The sequence below is a fragment of the Chlorocebus sabaeus genome, chromosome 5 (assembly GCF_047675955.1).
Source record: "Chlorocebus sabaeus isolate Y175 chromosome 5, mChlSab1.0.hap1, whole genome shotgun sequence".
In the NCBI taxonomy this organism is placed as follows: domain Eukaryota; kingdom Metazoa; phylum Chordata; class Mammalia; order Primates; family Cercopithecidae; genus Chlorocebus; species Chlorocebus sabaeus.
The window spans coordinates 18,924,877-18,948,171 of NC_132908.1; the positions used below are offsets into that span (position 1 = coordinate 18,924,877).

At 41.7% G+C, this 23,295-nt stretch overlaps 1 protein-coding gene across 1 annotated transcript in view; it reads left to right on the top strand.

The window, feature by feature from the left end:
• The window catches only part of LOC103229287 (acyl-CoA synthetase medium chain family member 2B), a 36,592-nt gene extending 20,092 nt beyond the window's left edge, over positions 1-16,500 (top strand). Inside the window, exons 5-14 of the mRNA XM_007987178.3 lie at positions 198-341; positions 1,829-1,982; positions 5,664-5,743; positions 5,952-6,075; positions 7,661-7,741; positions 8,866-8,967; positions 10,962-11,089; positions 11,211-11,310; positions 13,717-13,836; positions 16,279-16,500. Of these exons, the coding sequence (XP_007985369.1) occupies positions 198-341; positions 1,829-1,982; positions 5,664-5,743; positions 5,952-6,075; positions 7,661-7,741; positions 8,866-8,967; positions 10,962-11,089; positions 11,211-11,310; positions 13,717-13,836; positions 16,279-16,383 (1,138 nt within the window). The 3' untranslated portion in view covers positions 16,384-16,500. The remainder of the gene's footprint in view (positions 1-197; positions 342-1,828; positions 1,983-5,663; positions 5,744-5,951; positions 6,076-7,660; positions 7,742-8,865; positions 8,968-10,961; positions 11,090-11,210; positions 11,311-13,716; positions 13,837-16,278) is intronic.
• The last annotated feature ends 6,795 nt before the right edge of the window (positions 16,501-23,295 follow it).

Here is a 23,295-nt window from a genome sequence, read left to right on the forward strand (position 1 = left end):
GCCAAATTTGAGTGGTTTTCAAACCCAACTCTGATTGACCCAGACTCCCATGATATTAATCACTCAGCAGCCTCTCTTCTGAGGTGGTTCGATCAACTTGCCTTTTTCAGCACAGTGGGTGGTGGGAAAAGATGGGTCACTGTGATATCTGGTGTCCAGGCTAGATCTGAGAAAATGACAATCTCTGTCGCTGTCAGCGAGGCATCCACCACTCATCGATGTGTGGAGACTGGAAGCCATGAAACAGCTGCCATCTACTTCACTAGTGGGACCAGTGGTCTTCCCAAGATGGCAGAACATTCCCACTCAAGCCTGGGCCTCAAGGCCAAGATGGATGCTGGGTAAGCTGAGCTCTTTCTCTCTACAGAGAATTGTATGACGAGGCATGAAGACTTTTCTGAGTTCAAATCCAGTGCTCCTAGGCTGGGCTACCACCTTGTGGTTCTGAGAAAGAAAATTCAGAAGGAAAGCTAAAGAGGACTTGGCTTCACGTGCCGGGTATCCAGTGATCTCCAATGGGACACATCTTTTAGACAACACAGGGTCTCAAAACTTCTTCCACGTGTTGAGCCAAATGCCTAGCAGTGTGAATAATTAGCAAAAAGCTTATGTGCATTTCCCCAGACTGATCTCTATGTTGTTGTTTGGGGTGCTGGCAGTTTGCTTTGATACTGTCCACGTTCCAAGAGGGCAGTTTTTGTCAGCGGCAAATTACTTTGCAAATTCATTGAAGTGGAAGATATAATTGGATAAATTTGCGAACAAAGATCTCAGGATTTCTGGGTCACAGACCTCATAGTTGGGCTTTTTTTTTCCACTGTTACATTAATCCCATTTTTGGAATCATGAAACACTGCGCCAAGGTCTTCACACAATGATATCTATAAATCATCAGAATTTTTTTAGTAGATCCCTCCTTCCATGTTAATTTTATTATTAGAATGGGAAAATATACTAATGCAAAAAATGGAAAGTGTAAATGTTCCATCTATGAGACCATAGTGACAGCAAATTAAATAAGTTAATAAAAATTATACAATAGAAGAGCTGCAGTAAAACGCAGTTTCTAAAAGATAGGGGATAAATTACTTAAATGTAACTAAAATATGAAATTCCCCTTCCCCCCAAAAATTTGGTAGTGATCTCGTTTTTCACAGATATAAAGTGAGACTTAGAGAAGTCTTATACTATGACCTAATTTCCCTGCAGAGCTGAAAGCATTAATCATCTTCAGGAAAGAAAATACACTATGGCAGTCCCCAGTCACAAGGAAGTTGTTCATGTCTAGCCTAAATCATTCTTGCTTTAAGAAAGGTCTAAACCTTTTATTCTGCCCTAAAGAGAGAAAACTGATAAGTTTACTTAGTGCAAGACCATCAGCTGTACGGGCAATTTGCAGTACCTGAAGAAAAGAGAAGCAAAGTTCTATTCAGCCAAACTTGAACTTGGCAAGGCATCTGTTAGAATATTTGTCATGCAGATGCCTTGTGTTAGTAAAATTTTCCTGGGTGGTTACCACATGCATGCCACAAACTGTACTAAGTTTTAGAGGTAAAATGAGAATGAGACCCAATTATATATTAAGTCATGTCAACTGGGGTCCCACCTTCTGAACATGCATCTCCTGTTGATGCAGGATGTGTGGGTAGAACAACTTTTCTTCCCCCTTCCTACTTATACTTAGACATATGCCTATAAACCTGCAGGCAGATACACACAGACCTCTGAGCACACACCTCTCTTTCCTCCCCTACACCTTAGTGTCCCACACATCCTAAGGTCAGCATGCACCCACCTATCTGTACATGTGTTTTGTCTGTGTTTTCAGTTGGACAGGCCTGCAAGGCTCTGATATAATGTGGACCATATCAGACACAGGTTGGATACTGAACATTATAACCTCACTTTTGGAAACTTGGACAGTAGGAGCATGCACATTTGTTCATCTCTTGCCAACATTTGACCCACTGATTATTCTAAAGGTAAGAGAGGATCCTGTTTGCACCAGTTATTCGGAGTGAGCCCGAGGTTTGCACACTTCAATTTATTGTAGTTTGCTTCAACTTATTTAATTTTTGCTAAACCCCTGCCATGTGGTGAACAGTGTTCAGTAAGCAAGATGGAAATGATCCCTGATCTCATGGAGCTCATGTTCTGGGGAAGGAGACAGACACATATATAGATGAAAGCAGTATGTTCAGGAGAAAGATGTTGTAGGTCATTTGTTCACTCAACAACCGCAATGGGCTCGTCCACTGGTGTCACCTATCAGATAGATGCTGATGAACCACATGTAAAAGGGAAAGCTGGAATATTGGAGGGGGATGCCATCTCCCTCTCTCTGTGTGTGTGTGTGTGTGTGTGTGTGCGCGCGCATATTTCATTTCCTTTTTTATTTGCAGCATAAAACACAAACTGAAAGTAAAGTACATAGACTGCCACCATCCCAAGTGTACAGTTTGAAAATAATTTACCTATGTTAACATACTGTCTCAGTCAGCTTGGACTACTACAATAAAATACCATAGTCTAGGTGGCTTAAATAACAGACATTTACTTATTATAGCTCTGGAGGCTATAAGTCTGAGATCAGGATGCCAGCATAATTGGATTCCTGGGGAGGCCCTCTTTCTGGCTTGCTATGGTTGCCTTATTGCTGTATTCTCACATGGTTGAGAAAGACAGTGCTGGTATCTCTTCCTTTTTAAAAATAAAGACATTCATGCTCTCATTGGGGCACCTGTTTCATTACCTTGTATAATTACCCCTAAAAGCCCCGCCTCCAAATACCATCAAGTTGAGAGTTAGAGCTTTAATATAGGGATTTAGGTGGGGATACAGCATCCAATTCATATCAGACACCCATGTAAACACCACTAGATCAAGACATGAAATATTCCCACCACTGCAGGTGTTCATACTCCTTCTCTGACAGTGTCCACACCCCATAACTTAATCATTCGTTTGATCTCTATCACCATAGATTAATTTTATCTCTTCTTGCATTTCATGTAAATGGAACCACATTACATATAATCTTTTGCATTTGGCTTCTTTTACTCAAAATATTCTCTGTGAGGTTAGTCCACGTGTTGTGTGTATCAGATGTTTGTTCTTTAACTGGCTGCGTAGTATTCCATTCTGTGAATCTATCAAAATTTTCCCCCATCCTATTGTTAATGAACATTGAGTTATTTCCAATTTAAGATGATTTTTCTAGAAGCAACTCAGAAGAATAAATGGAATTTTTTCCTATAGAACTTGATGGTACAGCCATTAGGTAAGACCCACAAACTGCAGGTATGCATTATCCTGTAGCAACAAAGCAATAAAAATGACCTCACTTTGCTTACAAAGATACACCCTATGTTGGACTCTTTGATAGAGGGGTTGGGTTATTTCCCTGCCATGCCCCCAGATCTCTGATGGCCCATCCGGACATCTATTTGGCTGCAACAAAGGTTCAAGCTAAGGCATAGATGACGTCTTCAAAAGTCAAAAAGTCAGGTGTGGTCTGAATTTTCTTAGGAAATTATCTTCAAATGATACTGTCATTCTCTGTTTTAAACAAATTCTTACTCTGTGTCCTTCCCAAAAGGATTTGAACTGGCTCTTATTAAGTTCCACCATTTAAAAAAAAATGAAAACAGAAGCAAAATTATAAAGTCCATTAGGAAAATATAGGTTGGAGGTGTAGGGGGGAAAGACTAAGGAAATTAAGGAGAAATATAGCAAATGAGTATGTAGTTGCAAGTTGAGCTTCTAGTAAGGCAAAGTAATAAGGAATATGGCATCATTTTCGTAGCTTATATCTGTTTACCAAGAGCATCTGAAGGAAATGATTTCATGATATTCACATTTGTCATTTTTTCTAGACATTTTGCTTAAACCATTGCCATGGTTTGAATATTTGTGCCCTCCAAAACTCATGATGAAACTTGTAAACCAAAAATAAAATCCTAAGGCCCCGCCACCCGCAACCATCTGAATGACCTTCCTCCTCAGCCAGGGTTCTTTTAAAAATTTAACCTAAGAGACTGTTTCAGGCCATGACAGGAAGTGAGAGTGGGACATGCTTCATTATACCTCTCTGGTATTAACAGCAATACAGATTTCAAGTCTGATTTAAAAAAAAAAAAAAAACCCATTTTACAACCTATTCTCTCTAACGCCTAGTGCCAGTACCTAAAAGCTTCCTCTGCAAATAAGAACTTAGGTCTCCATAATTCTTTATTTTAACCAAGGCATTCCTTTCTATTGATCCCAGGTCTTTAGATAAACTCAACCAATTGTCAATCAGAAAAAATTTAAATCTACCTATAAGCTGGAAGACCCCGCTTCAAGTTGTCCCACCCTTCTGGGCCAAACCAATGTATTTTTTAAATGTGCTTGATTGAAGTCTCATGTCTCCCTAAAATGTATAAAACCAAGGTGCACCCTGACCACCTTGGGCACGTGTTCTCAGAACCTCCTGAGGGCTGTGTCACGGCCATGGTCACTCATGTTTGGCTCAGAATAAATCTCTTCAAATATTTTACAGAGTCTGGCACCTTTCATCAACAAACTCAATCCCCAGTGGCACAGTATTAAGAGGTGGGGCCTTTAAGAGATGATTGGGTCTCATGAGGGATTAATGGATTAATGGGTTATCAAGTTAGTGGGTTAGTTTTGAAGAGTAGGTCTGTTATATAAAAAGCCAGTTTTGCTCTGTCTCATGAGCCCCTTTGCCATGTGATGCCCTGAGTCCCCATCAGCAAGAAGGCTCTCACCAGATGCAGCTTCTTGACCTTGGACTCTCCAGCCCCTAGAATTGCAAGAAATAAATTTCTTTTCTTCATAAATTACTCAGTCTTGGGTACTCAGTTATAGCAACAGAAAACAGACTAAGACAATACTCTATTACATTCTTCATAAAGAAAAGCATGGGATGGAGATGGTATTATATTACAGGAATACATGCTGCAAATAATGATCCCACTACTTGCTGACTAGGTGACCTTGGAGCAGCTACTTAACCTTGTACATCATGGTTTCCCCTCTGAATCATGAGGATGATAGTACACACTCTGTGAGGTTATTGTGAAAATTAAATGAGATAACACAGAACATGGCAAGTATTCAGTACTAGGTCTTTTTGTAGCACTTGTTTTGAAATGTCTATAGATATAAATGCACAATGTCTTTAGCTTTTCAAAGACCTTTTATAGCTAAAATATAACCCAAAAGTATTTTCGGGAAAATAAGGTTGGAAACAAACTATTATAAAGTTGGCTACAGAAGGTTAAGGGACTTAACCAAGACAGCTGCTGTGCTCAGGCAGCTGATCTTCCCTTAGTTGCTAGGGGGTGATATACTCCTAGGGTTGTGTTAATGAGGGCAAGTCTTAAACTGGCAGGAACAGACATCCAAGATTTGACAAAAAGGTTTCAAAATAGTCTTAGGCTTTTTCACTACCATAATATGTATTCATTTCCCTGTTATTTGTGTTTTCAGGGTGCATAAGAATTGTGGGGCTCATTTGACCTGAAACAGACATAGTAAACAAGCTAGCATTTTAATCCAGACCTCTACAACTCCATAGCTCACAACTGTAACCACTGTGCATAGCCATAAGTTGGCATCTGACCTGGTGACCAATGTCTCACCTGGCTCTCTTCTTCTAGACGCTCTCCAGCTACCCAATCAAGAGCATGATTGGTGCCCCCCTTGTTTACCGGATGTTGCTACAGCAGGATCTTTCCAGGTGATGGGGCTGTGAGGATTGGTAAGAGAGTCTGGCCCCGTCCCCCTGACTCCCTCACATACATGCATGCCTATCTATCTGAATCTCTTGCACACAGATAACCCCATGAAGCCATTTGCATCATCAAAGCACCCAGAAACCAGGTCTAGGCCTGGGTGGACTTTGGTTCCAGGGAGGCTGAGGGGAAACTCTTATTTCTCTTCTTCAGTTACAAGTTCCCCCATCTACAGAACTGCCTCAGTGGAGGGGATTCCCTTCTTCCAGAAATTCTGGAGAACTGGAGGGCCCAGACTGGACTGGACATCCGAGAATTCTATGGCCAGACAGAAACGGTACCTGTTCCCAGGGGAACCATGGGCTGGATGCACTTTTTGGGCTTCAAAATCCTCTTTGACAATAAAAAAATGTTAGCCACCATTTATCATTCATTTATTTGAGAAATATTTATTGAGCCTCCATGAAGGGACAGGTACTGGGTATTGAAAATTCAGCACAGAACGAAACAGGCAAAGCTCCTGTTTTCTGAGAGATTACATTCCAGTGAGATTTGGGGAGAGAGACAATAAAGTAAGAACTATCTAGCATGGCAGGTGGTGAGAAATGCGATGGAAAAAGTAAAGTAGATGAGATGGGGTGAGAAGTTGGTAAATCAGATATGGTAGTCAGAAAGGTCCTCTGTGATAGGGAAACATTTTAGCAGAGACCAAAGTTTATCAAACATGTCAAGCACTGTACAAAGCTGCTTAGACCGAAGTGAAGAATGGGAAGAAGAACCCACCATGGCTTTACTGCACTTCCTGAGATATCTTCTTGGAACTCTTGAGGTCTCATGTGCACAATATGAACTTATGCTATTCTATACTGTTTTACTTATCCAAACTACATGGGGACTACTTTCCCTCAACTCTTTCTCTCCTTTTTCCGGTGCCTCTTACTTGTAACTCTCAGCACTTCTTGCCTTTTCCTCTCCACTCTCTTACCCTGCATCCTTCTTTGGCTAATGAGTACCCTTGGAAGAACTTCGCAGAGGGTTGATGGCAGCTCTGTGGTATGAAAGAGCCAGGAAGAGTTCTGCAAATATGAATAAGGACAATGGAGTTGTGGCAAGCATACCCTGGCAGGGGCCTCCAACCATTCAGAGGAGGACATGTTTAGGATATGCTTACAAGGACACTCAGACTCCCATGATCTTGATCACTCAGCAGCCTCTCTTCTGAGGTGGGTCGATCAACTTGCCCTTTTCAGCACAGTGGGTGGTGGGAAAAGATGGATCACTGTGATATCTGGTGTCCAAGCTAGATCTGAGAAAATGACAATCTGTGTCTCTGTCAATGAGGCATCTACCACTCATCTCTTATTCTGTTGGGAATGTTCATTTCAGGGTTCAAGCAGAACTGGTGCTGCCATGGGAGATCATTTAAAAAGTATATTTTACTGCTTGAGGAAATGGATACCTCATTCTTCATGATGTGATTATTTCAAATTGCATGCCTGTATTAAACCATCTCATATATCCCATAAATATATACACCTATGCACCCATGAAAATTCAAAATAAAAACAAAAGTCAGTATATTTCAGGCCTTACAGATTGCATATTGGTGATTCCATATAGTTTGAAAGGACTTTGGGTATCCATAGTGTCATATAAAAATGTGGCTTCCCCTAAAAGGGAGTATAATGTGACTGTTAGGTCCTCTTCCTGGGGAGTGGTAGTTGGGTTGCTTACTGAACAAACAATTTGGCAAAGCCCCTAGGATTGTGGTTCCAGTAATGGGGAGACAGCCAGGGAATGAGTAGCGGGACGAGCCCCCAAGTGTAGGCAAAGTTCAGGGCCTGCTCTACAGAAACTTTTTCTTTTTGTATGACCTTGTACCTCCTCCTGAAGTTTGCTGATCTCTCTGCTTCTTTCCACAGGGATTAACTTGCGTAGTTTCCAAGACGATGAAAATCAAACCAGGATACATGGGAATAGCTGCTCCCCATTATGATGTACAGGTTTGCCCGGGACACTAAGGAGGGAGGAAGTTAGGGGAAACACTGATTTTCAGTAATTTATGTATTCCATTGTTTACTGAGTCAAAATAATAGAAAGTACCGATATTAAGATAACATAAGGAAAAAGAGAGGGAGGGGGGGAGGTTAGGGGGAAGGAGAGAGTGAGGGAAGGAAGGAGGAAAAGGGGAAATGATTTATATTGTTACCATCCAGAAGGACCCACTTTGAATATCTAGCAAATTAGCTAGACAGTACGCAAGTATATATGCTTTAAAAACAAAACTAGGGGTGAATCCTGACATAACATTTTGTAACTTGCTTTAATCATTTAACAATTTAGGTAAAGATCTTTTCCATTCAATTAATGCCAATCTACAGCATGATTTTTAATGATGATATAGTAGTAAATAGTAGGTATCCACCCCTATTTATGCCTTTTATTGGACCAAGGGATGATGTCCCAGTTTTCACTAGTAAAAATACACTATAATGAATGCGTTGTAGTTAAAGTTTTATTGTTTTTGGAGAACTAGAATTTGTGTTTGTGTACCTGTGTTATGTGTATAGTTTTGTATATCTAAAGTGTAACTTAGACTCTATTCAGTGTCATATCCAGTTACTTGCCATGATATTAACTATCATAACCATTTGCTAAGCCCCTTTCTTAGTATCTTATTTCATTCCTATAAAAATCCTGTGAAATAAGCTGTCAGTATCTGTTTTATGGGTGAAAACACTGAAGCACAGAGTTTAAGTAGTTCAAAGTCAGCTAGTAAGGTAGCAGAGTAAATGTAAGTTTTGATCTGCCTGATTTCTAAGTCCACAGGTGAGGTAGGTCTCAAAGATAAGGGGAGGCTATTATTTTATCTGAGCTCCTAAAGCCAAAAGCATCTCCCCAGACTCATCTGGGCCAGTCTCAATAAAAGGATTCACCTAAACTATTCCAGGCAGATGGATCAGAGATCTGAGTTTAAGGCTCTTGGGTTCCCTTGGTTTCTGGTTGTTGTTTTCAGTCTCCACTAGAGCAAGAGGGTCTTTCATTTGACCAACTCAGTAATCTCATGCTACCACTGAAGCCATCTCCTGCTCTGTGCATCATTCTTCCAACCTGCTTCTTTCTCCAGGTCATAGATGATAAGGGCAACGTCCTGCCCCCCGGCACAGAAGGAGACATTGGCGTCAGGGTCAAACCCATCAAGCCTGTAGGCGTCTTCTCTGGCTATGTGGTGAGAAACTGTGCTCCTCCTCCTCTGTTCCTCAGTGAGGATGGGGAGCACTAAATGGGGTGAGGGAAGCCAAATGTTCTGAAACTTCAAGAGGCTAATTAATCACAGTGTTCCCAGAAATGAAATTGATAGGAAGCCTAATTTATGCAAGCAGAAAACTTCTAGGTCAAATAGACAAAAGACTAATTTGAATTAGTGTGAAGACAAATATCTGTGAAGACAAAGAGTGTCCAGTTTTCAAGAATGTATGCTTTGCCAGTGGAAGAAAAGACTGTCTATTCAGCCTTGCCTTCCTCAGCCTATCACTGTGACCTCATTGGAAGACTTATTTTTCTTCAATTAGCCCTCAGACTTCTCAAGAACTCTCTGTTTCATGCCCAAAATATTATTGACCCTGAACTATACACAGCACCATTCCCCCAAGGGCAGCCTTGCCCCCTCCCATAGGTATCATCCCCATGCTCTATGCCACTGATCTTCTTTAGAGCCTGCCAGGCACTTTACATTGAGACTTTGCCATCCAGTTGGAGGAATCCCTATCTTCAGATCTTGGGAAGGTAAAGACAGATAATCCTTGAATCCGGCCACCTCACTTGACAGGTGAGGATGTTGGAGCCAGAGATTACAAGACTTGCTCAAGCTCACAACCATTAGAAAGTGGACAGAGAAGACCCCAAGGGCATGCCTTCTGATCCCTGAGATAATTCATTAATAAAATAAATAAATAATAAATCAAATAATAGTAGTTTCCACCACTTATTGAATGCATACCATGAGGCAAGCATTGTCCTATAAACACATTTAATCTGTAAACTTTAAACTCATTTAAACTTTAAACTCGTTTAACCCTCCCAGCCACCCTATAAAGTTTTTGGACTCAGCTTACTCAAGTTCAAAACCCTGTACTGCGTGATCTTAGGCAAGTTACTTATCTGTCATGTCTCAGTTTCCTCATCTGTAAGTTTTGTGTTGTGAGTGTGTTCAATAAAATAATTGTTGTAGATGTGAATGATTATTCCTATTTTACGGATGAGGAAAACTGAGCCTCAGAGATCAGGGCAGAGCCACACTGTTCCCTTCTCCAAGCATTTCCTGTGTGCAGTCCCACTCTATTCTCAAAAGCCAGTGAAGTACCAAGTCATGGGCTTCTCCCCATTTGACAGGAAAGGAAACAGACTCAGAAGTGTCTGTTGGGCAGACTTCTGAGGCCACAGAGGCTCCATGTGGCCATGAGAAAGTCAAGCCAGTGGCCAAGAAACCTGGCTTCTGGTCTCAATTCTACCTTCTGTCATGGCTGTTTAGCTTCAGACGAGCCTCTTGGTGTCTCTGATCATTAGCATCCCTCTATTCCCAATGATGGAGTGAGGCTAAGAATTCTTTATGCCACCATATCATCTAGTAACTGAATCTCCAGTCTGGAGCCCATGCCCCAATACCAGAGTCATATAGGAAGATGCCCTGACAAGGGATAAAGCTTAAGCCTTTTCGTTACTCATAAGCAAGTGCCTCAGCTTAATAGAGGGATCCAGCCATTGTAGAAACATGCACATTAGCCAGGGTCCCAGGGGGCTTCCTGGCTAATGTCCCTAGAACTTTCAAATTTAACAAAGAAGCCAAGAAAAGTACCTAATCAAAACGATAGTTTTGAGTGGTGCCATGGAGTGAGCAGAGATTAGGATATCTGTGAAAGGGGAGATGGAAACAACTGGGGGAAATGCCCTAAGCCTGGATGAAAAGATACATCAATAATATCCATCAGACGGGACCTAGAGGAGTAGCTGAGAGACCCTGAGTGGAATAACTTCAATAAATGGGAAAGATCCAGTTCCACCTGCAGTCTAGGGTTGGCTGGTTCAGGGCACGTCTGCCATGGTCCAGTTATACACTGCACACCTGCAGTTTTAATAAGACTTATGACATCCGTTCATGGCAGCCCCAGGGTAGGGGATTTAGGCTTTGCAGGCACAATCACTCTGTCTTTCTGTGGTCACCAGGACAATCCCGAGAAGACAGCAGCCAACATTCGAGGGGACTTTTGGCTCCTTGGAGATCGGGGAATCAAAGATGAAGATGGGTATTTCCAGTTTATGGGACGGGCCGATGATATCATTAACTCCAGCGGGTGAGCTTGGTTTCTGGATTGGGAGGGGAAATTTGGGTCTTTACTCTGGCTGGTTCCAGACTTCTGGGATGGCCTAGAGGTTGGGTGTCCAGTCTTCTCTGAAGGACAGGTTCTTCTGCAGGTACCGGATTGGACCCTCAGAGGTAGAGAACGCGCTGATGGAGCACCCTGCTGTGGCTGAGACGGCTGTGATCAGCAGCCCAGACCCCGTCCGAGGAGAGGTGATGGGGAAGCAGCAGTCTGGGGGTGAACAGATATCAACACAAGGGCAGTGTAGTATGATGGTTTAAGAACAGGGACTGTGGGGCTAAACACTCTGAGACCCAATCTTGGCCCTGCCACTTACTAGCTATGTGACCTTGGGCAAGCTACTTGGCCTCTCTGTTTCTCAGTTTCCCCATTTGTAAGATGAGGGATTGTTATGAGGGTTAAATGTGCTAATATTTGTAAAGTATGGTGATTTCTCAAAAAACTAAACAGAACTACCGTATGATCCAGCAATCCCACTACTGGGTATTTATCCAAAGGAAAAGAAATCAGCATATCAAAAAGATGTCTACACTCCCATGTTAATTGCAGTACTATTCACAATACAAAGATATGAGATAAACCTAAGTATCCAATGAATGAATGGATAAATAATACGTGGTATATATACACAATGGAATGCTATTTGTCATTAAAAAAGGATGAAGTCATGTCATCTGCAGCAACATGGAGAGAACTGGAGGTCATTATGTTAAGTGAAGTAAGCCAGGCACCGAAAGATAAATATCACATGTTTGCACTCATAAGTGAGAGCTAAAATAGTTGATCTCATGGAGATAAAGAGTAGAGTGATAGATACCAGAGGCTGAGAAGGGTGTGTGGGTGGCAAAGCGGGGGATGAAGAGAGGTGGGTGAATGGGTATAAACATACAGTTAGGGCCGGGCGCGGTGGCTCAAGCCTGTAATCCCAGCACTTTGGGAGGCCGAGATGGGCGGATCACGAGGTCAGGAGATCGAGACCATCCTGGCTAACACGGTGAAACCCCGTCTCTACTTAAAACACAAAAAACTAGCCGGGCGAAGTGGCGGGCGCCTGTAGTCCCCGCTACTCGGGAGGCTGAGGCAGGAGAATGGCGTAAACCCGGGAGGCGGAGCTTGCAGTGAGCTGAGATCCGGCCACTGCACTCCAGCCCAGGCGACAGAGCAAGACTCCGTCTCAAAAAAAAAAAAAACATACAGTTAGATGGAAGCAATAAGTTCGAATGTTCAATAGCAGAGTAGAGTGACTATAGTTAACAACCATGTACTGTATATTTCAAAATAGCTAGAAGAGAGGACTTGAAATGTTCTCAACACATACAAATTATAAATACTCAAGGTGATGGACACCCCAAGTATCCTAATTTGATAATTACAATATATGCGTGTAACAAAATATCACTTGTACCCAATACATATGTACAAATATGAATCGATAAAAATTTTTAGAAAGTAAAGTGCTCGGTTGGGAGGCCGAGGCGGATGGATCACGAGGTCAGGAGTCCAAGACCAGGCTGGCCAAGATGGTGAAATCCCGTCTCTACTAAAAATACAAAAATTAGCGTGGCACGGTGGCAGGCACCTGTAAATCCAGCTACTTAGGAGGCTGAGGCAGGAGAGTAGCATGAACCCGGGAGGCGGAGCTTGCAGTGAGCCGAGATCGTGCCATTGCACTCCAGCCGTGGCGACAGAGTGAGACTGTCTCAAAAAAAAAAAAAAAAACTTGAAGTGCTTGGAACAAGGCCTAGCACATAGTAAGTACCATATAATGTCTATTTTGATGAGGCTGGAAGGAGTCTATCCTGCTGTTTGGTGTTTGAATCAGACTCTGATTCCTGACCAGAAGAACAGAGGAGGGATTTGAGCCAAAGGATAGAGCCCCCGTGCCACAGGGTTCGCAGTGAAAACAAAGGGAAAAAGAAAGACCCCTATAAAGCCAGGGTTATAGAAATAGGCTCAGATGGGGTCTAGTGGACTTCGATGTGTGTGTAGGAAAATATTAAGGTGGGATGTGTGGATCAGTGTCCTCGTACATTTCCACAGGGTGTAAGCCTGGCACTATCACACCTCCGGTACGTACAGAACACATCGCACAGAAAATGATGGGAACCACTGAGCAGTGAGGCCAAGGGGGGATCCTCTGCTGAGAAAACCCTGTGTGTCCAGCTCTGAGCCAGCCCTGCTGTACATGATTTCATTTTATTTACCATAAGTTAAATATGGCAGTTTTATCCCCATTTTATAGATGGGAACACTGAAGTTTGGAGAAGTTAACACGTTGTTTAGGGTTATGGTTTTCAGTCTATTTTTCTCTTTTCTCCCCCTGTATCTTCTTTCTCCTCATCTGTCTCTATTGTCCTTGGAGTGTGAGGCGAGCCTGGTCTCAATCTATTGTCCACCTGCTCCTCCAATAAACAACTTCAGAGAGAGCTGGAACCTCATTCTTGTCCCCAGTTTCTCCCTTTCCCTTGACCTGGATCACTGGGGATGCAAATGAGGAGATACAAGGGTGATGGAAGTCTTAATGCCAATTTCACATTACTCCAGGAGATGACTACACACTCTAATCCCTTCTCTCTTGGCCCTTATCTTTTTTGCAGGTGGTGAAAGCATTTGTGGTCCTGGCCTCGCAGTTCCTGTCCCATGACCCAGAACAGCTCACCAAGGAGCTGCAGCAGCATGTGAAGTCAGTGACAGCCCCATACAAGTACCCAAGAAAGGTAAGGCCTTTGAGATCCCAAGTCACTCAAACTTGAGAAATAGATTGTTTTCCTGTTATATTTACCTTCAGGAGGAGGACAGCCCTCTAATTTTAAAAAGTCTTCCTGGGCCAGGTGCAGTGGCTCACGCCTGTAATCCCAGCACTTGGGGAGACCGAGGCGGGTGGATCACTTGAGGTCAGGAGTTTAAGACTAGCCTGGCCAACATGGTGAAACCCTGTCTCTACTCAAAATACAAAAATTAGCCAGGCGTAGCAGCATGCGCCTATAATCCCAGCTACTCAGGAGGCTGAGGCACGAGAATCGCTTGAATCTGGGAGGTGGAGGTTACAGTGAGCCGAGATTGTGCCATTGCACTCTAGCCTGGGTGACAGAGTGAGACTCTGTCTCAGAAAAAAAAAGTATTTCTGACTATGATCAAGAAAGCCCAGGAAGACAATCTAGCAACTATCTTGATGCTTGAAAAATGACCTCAGCTTTTGACTCACTCTGAATTAAAAGCAGAGGGTGAAGTTGCACTGTGACTTAGTCTCAATGGGAACCCCAGCCAATCCCATGGGAGTTCTGAAGCTTGCATAACCTTTCAGTGTTGTCCTAAGGCAAGGTGAGGAAGGGAAGGGGGTCTCTACAGTCACAGGTGGATCAAGTATGGATGTAGGCTGCCCTGGGAAGGAGCGTGACCTTGGACAAGACAGCTGTCTTTGGCTGAGGCAATTCCCACAGGGGTCTGGCAGTGGGGTGGGAGTTCTTTGTCCCTGGAGGGGGATCTCAGCTGCATATCAGAGTCCACTAGGTGGACTTGCAGCCTCTGAGAGTGAGGCAGCACAGCACAGTCTCAGGAATCAGACTGCTGGATTCAACATTCACCTCCACCACTTACTCAATAACCTCTGTGTTCCTCAGTTTCCTTATTTGCAAAATGAGAATTATGCTGTTACCCCTTCACAAGTTGTTAAGGATGAGTTCATTTAAGAAAGCATCACTTAGAAGAGTGACTAGCACATAATAAGCATTTAATAAGTATTTACAAAGGAGGTTAGAAATCCAGGCACACCAAAATTATTATGAACGTTTAAGTATAACTGAATATTGTAGAAGGCTGAGTCAAGGAGTCCTATCACACAGTGTGCGGTGTCTTACTCAAATATCTCACTAGATGTGTCTCTTTCCGCAAGTATCTCCTCTAGAATTCTCAAGGCAACAGGTTATTTCCACCTTCCCCCTCCTTCCACCAACTACATCCTGTCCCTTCTGCTTCTCTCTTCATGACAAGCAGAGTAGCTTACTTCTTAGCATTAGATCCGGATACCTCCTGTGGCTTTCATCCGCTCTCTATCTACCCTTCGGGGCACAAATAGTAAATATTTTAGGCTATATGTTCTTTGTTGCAACTACTCAACTTTGCCCATGCAGTACTAAAGGTTGACAGTTTCTAAATGAATGGGTATGACTATTTCAATTAAACTTTATTGATAAAAACAGGACATGGGCTGTATTTTGCCTGCAGGTCATAGTTTGCTGACCTCTGCTCCATTTCTTTGTGGTTTGAACAAACCCTTCTCAACAAAGTCAGTCTTGACTTATAGAAGAATTCTTATATCAGCCACTAAGAAGATATTTTTTCCATGTCAGTATCCCTATTATTAAATCAAAGTTAAAAATGGTTAATTTTTATTAAATCCAAGACCATCTGATGCTTAAACCAATGCCAAGGTAACTGAGTCACATCATTGGAAGCCTCAATGAGGCGTCTTCATCATCCATGTCTTCAGATTTGGGAATATTAGAGATAGAGGATCCTCAACTTCAAACATTCCTTTTAACAAGAGCAAATTGTGAAATTGGAGAGATTTTATAATTTTGCTTAGGGCACACCGATAGGAAATGATTGATATGGAATTCAAAATGAGGCATCCTAATTCTTAGATGTCTTAGATATCTAAAGACCTCAGATTAATCCAGATTAATAACAACAGCTAATATTTTTCAGTGCTGACTCCATGCCAGTAACTTAGCCTGCATAATTTCCTTTTGTCCACACAATCACCCAATGAAGTTGCTATTATCCTCCAGCTTACTTAGTAGGGAAACTAGTCTTAGCAAAGCCAAGGACCTAGTTAAAGCCAGGTGATTGGTAGAGGAGGAGCTGGGGTCCAGAGAGTCTGATGTCAAGGCTCAACTGGCTGACTGCTGTGCCATGTTGTGTCTGTTATGCTGCTCCTCCTCTGTCTGAAAATATGTCAAAGACCTTTATGCCCAATTCTAGCCAACCTCTTATTGTCCTCATCCCAGAGCACTTTCTGAAGCTTCTTATTGCACAGAGGGGCTGCCCTGAAGTGGCTCCAGCCTGAAGGACTTCCCCTCACCCTGCGGCAGTACTGAAAAATGCAACCCACTGTGGTCACAGACCACCCACCCTGGACCAATTTTTTTTTTCAACAGATAGAGTTTGTCTTGAACCTGCCCAAGACTTCCACAGGGAAAATTCAACGAACCAAGCTTCGAGACAAGGAGTGGAAGATGTCCGGGAAAGCCCGTGCGCAGTAATACATCTAGGAGGCATTCATTTGGATTCCCCTCTTCTTTCTCTTTCTTTTCCCTTTGGGCCCTTGGCCTTACTGTGAAGATATGGTATTCTTTATGAAAGAACATGAATGTAATTTTTGTCTTGCCTTGATTATTAACACAAAACATTACCATGTTAGATGTTGAAAGAAGAAACGGAAGGAATGAGAGAGAGTGAAAAGGAGAGGGTAACAGAAAAAGAGGAAAGAAAAGTAAGTCAGGGAAATAAATATTAAAGCTGCCAGGGAAAGCAATTGAAAAAGAAATAAAGTATGGAGGAAGGGAGAGAGGAAGCAAGGGAAGGAGGAAGAAAGGAAAGAGAAGATGGAAGGGGGAGAAAAGATAGAAGAAAAATAATTGGAGGGAGAATCAGAAAAATAAAGAGAAGAAAGGAAAGAAATAGAGAGAAAGAAGAAAGCAAAAGAACACAAGAAAGAGAGGGAGAAAGGAAGAGGAAAAAATTAAAAAATAAAAATAGTAAAAGAAACTGATAAAGAAAAGTAATGGAAGACAGGAAGAATGGAAGAGAGGGAAGAAAAGAGGAAAACATAAATACTCCCACAGATAGACAAAGTCAAGCATAAAACTGGAGCTTGAGAAGGAAATGAAAGGCTGTGGCACCTTCTTTTACCCTAGGAGAAGACCTCCATACAGGAAGACTTGTGTGTGGGGTTGGGACATTAGAATCATCCCCAAGTCACCCCAAACCTTGGAACTCTCAGGGTCAGAGGGGAACCACCATTTATTAAGCATTTGGTATATGCCAGGCACTGACCCAGATGCATGATAAATACCACATTGTTTCACCTCTGTATGGCATCTACAGACCTCAGATCATAGCTGTGAGAACAACGTAAGCACTGCCAAAGTTATCAGCTACCCATACCTTGTTTTTGGTGTTATCTACTCTTCCTAGACTCAAATATTAAATAGTTTTAAAACCAAGATCCTGACAGTAGTCTTTGGGAAAAACAAAGAAAGGCAGGGATGAGGTAAGTGTATGCTTCCAACAGCTTGTGAGTTGGGGAATCCATGGAGAGAGAATGGAGAGGTGGTTTTATTGAAGGAACAACAAGCACCTCAATTCCTGGGGCTTCTGGGACACCAGATCTATGGTCCAGGAGATCAAGAGAGGTGAGCACTATGAGGACTTCACCTACAACCCAGAGATGGAGGATGAATGCTCCTAGCAAGTTCAAGTAAGTAGGAGAAGAAAGCAAAGGTTATCTGAGAGCCCATGACTCTTCTTAAGAAGACTTGGTAATAATAACAGCAATAGTAATAATAATATTGATCGTTCATCAAGCACTTGCCAAGAGTTAGGCACTATCCCAAGTAAATGCACATATTAATCCTACTTAAGGTTCACAATTACCCTTTGGTTCAGGCACTATTATTTTTTCCATTTTACAAAGGAGGAAATTAAGACTTAGAGAGATTAAATGACAGAGCCAGATTCTAATACAGGCCAAGCTGCATACAACACCTGTGCTTTCAATTTCTATACTCACTCCATCAATTTGCTTGTTTTGGCTTCTGGATCTTGGCAAAGCCGCTCTCTCAATCTGTACTTGTTAGGGTAGACATGCAGTTTATGTAGACATGCAGTTTATACCTGAAATAATTCAAATATTAGGCCTGCTAAATGGTTTAAGGTCATAAACTGCTTCTTTGGCTTTTGAAAACTGTTCAACTTGCCTGCTTTACAGTTTGGTAAGGCCTGGGGACATATGGAGTTAACCACGCCCCTAACTATGCTGGAGAGAGTCAGATCTTATCCACACCTAATACATCATTAAAATAACTTATCAGGTTTTAAACCAAAATTAAAATGGCTGAGAGTTAACTTTGTAATATGTAATTGAGACTACTGAGGATAGATTTACATGCAAAGTGTGTAAGGAGAGTAAAATGTGGTTTTGGTAAAAGATTATAAGAAGGCATGGTAATGTAAATTTCTGCCTAAGTTTAGAGGGTTAAAGAATTCCTTAAAAGTTAAAGGTTTGAACAAATTGTGGAAGGTGTAAAGGGTTATAAAAGGTTTATAAGAATCTCACTTCATGGTCAAACTCAGATTGGATGGATTTGTCTGTAAGGTTACATTACAAAAAATTGAGGTTGACATTAACAGTTGACTAATGCAAGGGTGAAATTTGGCTTTCTCTCACTTGAACAAGATTTTAGTGTAATGAAAGATTTTTGTTTGCCTTGTGAATAAACTTCCAAAAAAAAAGGGAAGGACAAGAGTCAGATGGCTTTGAAAACTTGGTCTTCTCTCTTAATGAGTAAAGATTTTTGTTTTTCAAAATTTAAATTATCTATTTTAGCTAAATGGATGACTTATGGTAACCTGAAATTCTGTTAAGTGTTTTAAGCTTTCAACGTATTTGGTAGGTTTCCCAATATCAAATTTCAGCTTCGAAATTGTCTTTTCTAACCCTTAACTTTTGGATGCTACAGAGGGCCCCTGGAGCATCCAAAAGAGAAGTAAACAGGGTTATTTGACATGTTTAGTTATATAGGATTGTTGAAATAAGGTGGTGTTTAATTTTCAGGTTATATTTTAGTGAAAAATGTTAATACGTATTCTAAAATAGTATGGGATCTCATGGACACTATTGAGAGCAAAGAATCAGAAGAGGCAGGCACAATGACAAAAGGATGAAAGACAGCAATTCAAGAAGAGTTGATTAGCACTGCTGTATTAGTCCAGTTTTATACTTCTATAAAGAAATGCCCAAGACTTGGTAATTTATAAAGAAAAAGAGATTTAATAGACTCACAGTTCCACATGGCTGGGGAGGCCTCACAATCATGGCAGAAGGTAAATGAAGAGCAAAGGTACATCTTACATGGTGGCAGGCAAGAGAGTGTGTGCAGGGGATCTGCCCTTTATAAAACCGTAAGATCTCATGAGGTTTATTTACTATCATGAGAACATCATAGGAAAAATCCACCTCCATGATTCAATTACCTCCAACTGGGTCCCTCTCGTGACACACGGGGATTATGCAAGCTAGAATTCAAGATGAGATTTGGGTGGGGACACAGCCAAACCATATCAACTGCCAAGAACAGCCACGAGGAAGAGTCAAAAGGGATCTATTGCACTTGGCAGCAAGAATATTAGATAAGTTATTACCAAAACCCAAACAAAAAATAGTTCAATGGAGTAATTATGGGTAGGAGACTGATAGTTGTGAGCTTATCAGTGAGAAGTGAAAAGAAATAGAAATCGCTAATGTAGTTCACTCTTTTAATAAACATGAAGGGGAAAGAACAAAAGAAAAGATACAGAATTAGAGAAGCAACTTGCAAAAGAGGGAGGAAACTGAAAAATTGCTGCAAACTCATTTTTCTCCTACCCAACAGCCACTCCCCACAACCACCTACCTGTACTACACCTTGTTTCTTGCTAAAAGGACTCTAATTTTGGTCAGAATAGCAGGGAGCTCACCACTAGGACATAAATTGTGATTGGTCTAAAGCAGTTCTTTTCCAGTTCTTTTCAATTACACCAGAAAGTTTGTTTTGCTATTTCTACACCTTTTCATCCTTTGTGGTAGAGTATATTTGTTATTCAGCAAATATTTAATCTCCATTTACTGCACACCCCACCCCATGGGAAGAAAATCGTTCTCTGTTCCACTGAGGTTGAGCTGGTTTGACAGCTTTTTGGCTACTGGAATGTTTGTGAGCATAACACAAGGGGGCTTTTTAAACATGTGTACATGGTTTGTATTTATTTGTGAGGCATCTGCCATCTTCACGAGAGGAGCATGCCTTGGAGAGTCAGAAGTCTCCCAAAGAAAGCCTTCTAGAAAAGACTTAAACCTGACCCTTAGCCTAAAGCAGAGCCTCCCCAGACAACCTGCAGATCCGTGAGAGAAAAAATAAGTTGGCCACTGAGATTTGAGAGTTGTTTGTTATCCAACAATATGATAGTGATAAGTAACTGATAAAACCTTAGTTTTTTCTTTAACAAAAAGAGAACAAGACTCATCTCAAATCATTGGCAGGCAACTATACCCAAATGAGACATAATAACATTAGCATTTGTGATTTTATTGTATTCACTTTTCATTTTATTTGTTTGTGGCATGTAAAACTTATGTTTTAACTGTAGTAGGAATTCAGAGTATTTTCATTAATGTATTTTTTCTTTGAAAATATTTTTAAGAAAAGCAATGTAAAAAACATTGAGTAAATAAAAAGAGAGGTAACAGTGTATGATTGTAGCAAAAAAAAAAAGTCAATGCAGGTAGGGAATCGATGGCTGAAGTTTGATAAACATTTGAATAGGAGGAGAAGCGAAGGATGGAACCATAAGGAAAACCCAAAGGGCAGGGCAAGTAGTGTCATTTTACCTAAAAGGAAGTAGTCAAGGATCCATGGGAAACGTAGCTTATCTTAGAATTGAAGGCTACGAGTCTGAGTTCTAGTTCTGTTACTGATGGGAAGTGCCTGCCCATACTGAACTTCAGTTACCTCATCCAGTCAGTAAGAATGATCCGGCATCACCACCAAGATGCAGTAGAGATTGCAGCAGACCATGTCTGTGGAAGCACCTATCAGGGTTCAGGTAAACAAGTAGAAAGAAATGAATATTTAAGACGTGCTAGTGTGAAGGATGGGTTGGGGCAAGTGAAGGAATCTGCCTCTGCAATCTGGGGGCCATGAACAGAAATAACCCCTTGCTTCATTTTATATACCTTTGATCAGTCAATCAAGAGAGGTTGCCTGCCCACAGAAGAGGATGTGAAGGGGAGAAATTAGCAGACATTGGAGGTTGGGCAGGGAGAGGAGGGTATGCACAGATATGAAGATCCAGCTTTTTGACGGAGTCAAGATTTTGTTCTGGTCATTTTTTTTAATCCAGTCTTGGGTGACCTCCCATCTCCTATGTCCGTACAGGAGCTGGATACTCTAAAAAGAAGAGAGTCCTGGAATAAGAGAAACAGAGATTATGGGACTGTGAGCTGGATGAAGAGCCCATCCAATCAAATGACCCACAATTTATTTGGGTCAGAGGGAGGATTAGACACCCCAGCAAGCTAAGCAGAAGAATTTATGAGAGAACATGATATCTGAAACTTGTAATTCAGAAAGAGGCCTACTAAGTGATAGAACCATCCTCAAAGAACCATCATTGTCTTCTCTTGTCATTTTGTTTACCTTTCATATACCTAATACCAAAGGATGCTCAGAAGCTGTTAAAGAATTTTAGTAAAAACACTCACCCACCACTATCACAGTTCTCCTCCCCAGCAGTAAATAACGCTGGCTATTTGTGAATCTTTCCAGTGATATCTGAGGGAGAATATGGAGGGAGCCAGATGGTGGAGAGCTTAGTTATCGTCTCTCTTCTTACTTATGTGTGCTATGGTTAACACTCTGTTGGAGCTCCCTCTGGCCTCTGCTGCAAGAGAGAACTCGCTAGCTGTCAGGTCCTTTCTTCATCTCTCCAGCAGTCTGAGCAGAACAGGAAAAGCCTCAGGAATGTCTGCCACTATGATTCTGACCTGGGCACATAGATCAGCATTTCAGCTGGTATTACCCTAGAAGCCAGATGCTGTCTTGGTGTCCAGGGGCTCTCTGCCAGGGCATGATCACCTTGGAAAGAGATAGGCCCAGGGACTCTCACCTCTCAATAATTGGCTTTTGTAACAGACTTGGGTTTCCTGAATCACAGTATGGGGTACAGAACAGTCCAGACAGTGAGCTGGTTCTTGGCGACTCCAGGGCCAATCTAGTAATAATGTGATTAAATGGCATGAGGAAAGATCTCAGCTTTAGCAACTTTATTATTTTCTGAAAATGAAATCTTCATCTCAATGCCGTTAGCTACCTTAGTACATAGTGCCTTAACACTGTAGAGTTTCTCGTTTGCAGCGGTCCAGCAGATTTCCAAGTTAACTATTTCCTTCTAAGGATGGTACTAGCCAAAGATTGAGCTTCTTTGGCAGAGCCAGACCTGATAAATATAGCTCAACTAGCCAAAGGTGGTGACAAGGACACACCTGGCCGAAGGTGTCCTGGTCACTACCCCCACCACTCCTCCAAGATTCCCCAGACACACCCAACCAATATAGCTACAAAAGAAAAACAGGCAAAACCCAATTACTAATAGCTGCTTTTTCCACCAGGTGGCACCCAAAGTCTTGCTTTCATTTATCTGACAAGCAACTGCTAGTGCCTGATATTACCCTATGCCGTGGGACACAGCCTTTTAAACAACAACAAACAACAACAAACAACAGTTTCCGGCCAAGCATAGTGGCTCACCTCTAATCCCAGCAGTTTGGGAGGTAGAGGCAGGAGGATCACTTGAGTTTAGGAGTTGGAGACAAGCCTAGGCAACACAGGGGGCTCCATCTCTATGAAAAATAAAAAATAAATGAAATTAGCCTTGCATGGTGGTATACATTTGAGCCCAGGGGGTATAGGCCACAGTGCCACTGAACTCAAGCAAGACCTGTATCTCCATTTAAAAAAAAAAAGTTTTCTACCTCACAGAACTCAGTCTACTTGTAGGGAATGTGGGAGGCAGAGGCAGAGGCACACAATAATTAAGATTTATAAGCAAAATATAAAATAGAATAGGCTGTGATAAGTAGCATGGAGAAAATTAAGCAAGTAAGAATCAGTAATTGCTATTTTTTTCTATTTTGAGGGATAGAATATTTCTGGGATATAATAAAATAGAGTACTGTCTTTTGTTTTCCAATTGAGAAACTGGATTCATGTACCTTTAACAGTTTTTTTGTGTTTGTTTGTTTTAAACAGGATCTTACTTTGTCACCTGGGCTGGAGTGCAGCGGGGCAATCACAACTTAATGTGTGACTCCTAGCCTCAAACAATCCACTTGCCTCAACCTCCCAAGTAGCTGGGAC